Source organism: Ursus maritimus, unplaced genomic scaffold (genome assembly GCF_017311325.1).
Source record: "Ursus maritimus isolate PB19 unplaced genomic scaffold, ASM1731132v1 scaffold_5, whole genome shotgun sequence".
In the NCBI taxonomy this organism is placed as follows: domain Eukaryota; kingdom Metazoa; phylum Chordata; class Mammalia; order Carnivora; family Ursidae; genus Ursus; species Ursus maritimus.
This window is the reverse complement of record NW_024426663.1, coordinates 57,629,844-57,633,267: the sequence shown is the minus strand read 5'-3', so window position 1 is coordinate 57,633,267 and position 3,424 is coordinate 57,629,844. Positions and strand designations below refer to the sequence as shown.

The 3,424-nt window shown below is 59.6% G+C and overlaps 2 protein-coding genes across 3 annotated transcripts in view; one reads left to right on the top strand and one right to left on the bottom strand.

The window, feature by feature from the left end:
- Positions 1–3,424, top strand: part of LOC121100748 — a 192,275-nt gene that overhangs the window by 66,437 nt on the left and 122,414 nt on the right. The window lies entirely within an intron of this gene.
- Positions 934–1,692, bottom strand: LOC121100745 (neurogenin-1). The gene has a single exon (XM_040622416.1). It carries the CDS (start codon positions 1,690–1,692, stop codon positions 934–936), a length of 759 nt encoding a protein of 252 aa, XP_040478350.1.

The window sequence follows — 3,424 nt, the reverse complement described above, 5'->3', positions numbered from 1 at the left end:
TCCCTTGTGTTTATAAGGTGAAAGGAAATGATGGATCCCAAATGCCCTGGTCTGTCTTTATCCGTTTCTTGGTGGAAATCAGGTGCATTTTATTTTTTTAAATTGTTTTTGAAAAAGCACTGGAAGGTTTGGAGGTGGGTAAGGATAGTGTTTCACTTTAGTGGTTGAGCTGCCAGGGGAAGGGAAGAAAGCCTCAGAGAGACACCAACATTAGGCGAGAAACTTGGCGACTTTTTTTTTTTTACTTGGTTTTTATTTACACAAAACATCTGCAGTACAAAAATGTAAACTTTGATAGCTCATAATAGAATAAACTCTTTATGTACAAAAATACATTTTCATATGAAAGAAGCATCTTGAATAAATTAAAGTACTTTCCAGCCCGGTGCCTGAATAGCTACGCAAGTCTCGGGTTCTTCCTAGAGCAAGCCTGCAGTGGTGGGGGTCGGGATCCATAATGCATGAAGCCCACTCCTTGTCTCTCCTTTTTAAGCCTTTTCATTGTATTGTCAGCCGGCTCAAACCGAATTTTCATGCTCGTTTTTCTTCATTAGAGTTCTACAAATTGTAAAATTGACTTTTCACCTCGTCTTCAGGGGCTGATCTGTCCCTTTTCTAAATCACACTGAAGTGGTGGCTGGGGTCAGCTCTGAGCCAGCCACAAAGGAGGTTTTGTGGAGTTCAGAAAGTGCAAAAGGAAAGGCCGTCTAAGGGCGGGCAGGAGGGGCCGGGGGCTGAGGGCTGGAGAAACAGACCAAGGGGCAGCCACGGCGAGGGTGCAGCGACCTAACAAGCGGCTCAGGTATCTCCCACCCCTTTAAAGCTCCTGCTTCCTCCCTCCGCCCGGACTGGGGGGTCCTGAGACTGCAGCTGGGGCTCCATCTACTGCCTGTTGCCTGAGGGAGGGGGGAGGTAATGGTGTCCCTGAAGGGCCTAGTGGTAAGGGATGAAACAGGGCGTCGTGTGGAGCAAGTCTTTGGGCAGGCCGGGGAAGGAGAAAAGGGGGTCGCCGGGGCCGTAGGCGAAGTCTTCTGAGGCGGCGGGGCTACTGGGGTCAGACAGCGGCGAGGCGGCGGCGGCGCAGGGGGAGGCGGCGGCCCCGGAGCCCCAGGACTCGGCGTCGCTGGAGGGGCTCGGGGGCCCGGGCAGGCAGGGGGCGCACTGCGGCGGCAGGAGGCGCTCCCGGGCACCGCCCCCGGGCAGTCCCTGGTCGGCTAGGCGCAGAGTCTCCGCCAGAGCCCAGATGTAGTTATAGGCGAAGCGCAGCGTCTCGATCTTGGTGAGCTTCGTGTCGTCGGGGAAGGACGGCAGCACGCTGCGCAGCGCATCCAGCGCCGCGTTCAAGTTGTGCATGCGGTTGCGCTCGCGGTCATTGGCCTTGACACGCCGGCTCCTGCGCAGCGAATGCAGCAGCGCCTCGGAGCGCACACGCGCTCGGCCCCTGCGCCGTCGCCGCTCCTGCTCGTCATCCTGCGCCCGGGGAGTATCGGAGGCTGCAGGAACCCCGGGAGCGCCTCTGCGCACTGGCACGGGCGTCCCCGAGGCAGAAGCTGGTGGCTGGAGCCTGGCACAGTCCTCCTCGTCGGTGAGGAAGCCGGATAGGTCGCTGCTGCTGCTGCTGCTGAGGCTGCCGCTGCCGCTGCTGGTGGTGCAGTCGAGATCCGAGAGGCAGGTCTCCAGAGAGGCTGGCATCGTTGCGTGGAGCAGGACCGACGGGCAGGTAAGAAGGTTCCTGGAGGACGAGAGCCCGGGCTGAGGGCAGGGTCGCCGGGGCGCACTTACGTTCCAAATGGCCCGGGCCCACCCTGTGGCCGCTGCGAGCGCTAAGGCCTGGAAAGGCGCGGACCGCACCTAGAGCTTGGCTTCACCGCCTCGCCTCGCCTCGCCTCGTCTGGTCTGCAGGGGCCACGCTCCCGGCCGGTCTCCCGAGTGATCTCGCCGGCTAGCAGATCAGCTCGTGTGAGTACCGAGTGTGGCACACGACCGGCCTCAGGACCCCTTAAGTACCCTCCCCAACAATGGGCGCCCCCCTCCCTTGCCACCTCCGCCCCCGTGGCAGCCCCCGTGAACGGAGCGAGGCGGCAGGTCAGCCCCGTGCGGCGCCCGGGTATTTGCATAATTTATGCTCGCGGGGGGCCGCCCCGGCCCCTCCCCCCTCCCGGAGCGTGCCCGTAATTACCGCGGGCCAATCGGCGGCGTCGCGCGGCCCCGGGAGCCGTCTCCGGGCTAAGCCGGCGGGGGCGTCTCCCGGCGGTGAAGCGGAGGCGGGGGCGCCCGGCGATTAGCGGCCGAGGCACGCTCCTCCGGGGGCGGGCCCGGCGCCCCTCGCTGGGGTGGGATGGGGAGGCGGGGCGCCGGCAGGCAAGCGTGAGCTGCGCAGGAAGTTGCGGAAACCTGCAGCCGGCTGGAAGCCTGGGTTCGCTTCCTCTCTCCTGAGGCTGACTGGCCGCGTGGCTTTGGCCAAGTGATTTGACTTCACTTTTCCCATCTGTAAAATGGGGCAGAAGTCTCTCCTGTTGAGGATGATATGAAGTGACGTTCGAGGGACACTGGGAACGGCGCTTTTGTAACGCAGCGCCGGATGAATGGTTGGCAGAGGCAGCGCCCTCTGAACCCAGGGAAAACCCTATCCAAAGACAGAGAGTGGCGCGGTGAAGTTCGTAGAGCAAGGGCAGAGACAAGTGCTCCTGCTCCGTTCAGGTTGGTGAAGAAAGAGGGTAATATCTCTGCTGACCCTCACCTAGGGGCCGGGGTGAGAGAGGGTGGAAGAGCAGTTTGGAAAGTAAAGGAATGGATGGTTTTTCAAGTTGAGAGCAATTTTGGCCAAACACCCCTAACACCACTCTAGTCCCCCAGCCTTCCGACCCCAACAGTTTCCAATGACTTTTAAAGTAAGGCAAGCCTGCGAATCCCCTCCTCTCAGAGAGCCCCCCCCACCCCCTTTTTACTCTGTCTCTCTTGAAGGTGCCTGGAGTGTGAGCCCCCGCTGGGACCTGGCTTTCCTGGCCCAGGAGAGAGGGTAGCAAGCACTCAGCGGAACCACTGCCCCCCCGCCCCACCATTCCTTTCTCTCCCTTAGTGACATAAACACACCTGTTATAGTAGAAGGTTTTCACTCTGCCTGTCACTTTTCTTTGGTCACCAGTGCGCACTTTGGAACAATAGAACCCAGACACCCCCAACTTTGTACCTAGGGAGAAATAGTCACTAAGGAACAGCGCCAGATTATGGGGGGAGGGAGGTTAAAAACAAAAGGAACACCTTTTAGCGAGGTTTCAGTCTTCTCCCCACGATATCTGGTTGATGGCTTCAGGTCTGGTCCCTGCTGTTCTCAGAGCCGTCTCTGCCTGGGACAACTGCCCCCTTTCTACAGGGCTGTTGTCTGGAGGCAGAGCCTGCCTTGGCTGGCTGTCCAGTGCTGGTT

Coding starts and splice junctions, on each gene's coding strand:
- LOC121100745 (XM_040622416.1), bottom strand. CDS start 1,692: ATGCCAGCCTCTCTGGAGACCTGCCTCTCGGATCTCGACTGCACCACC.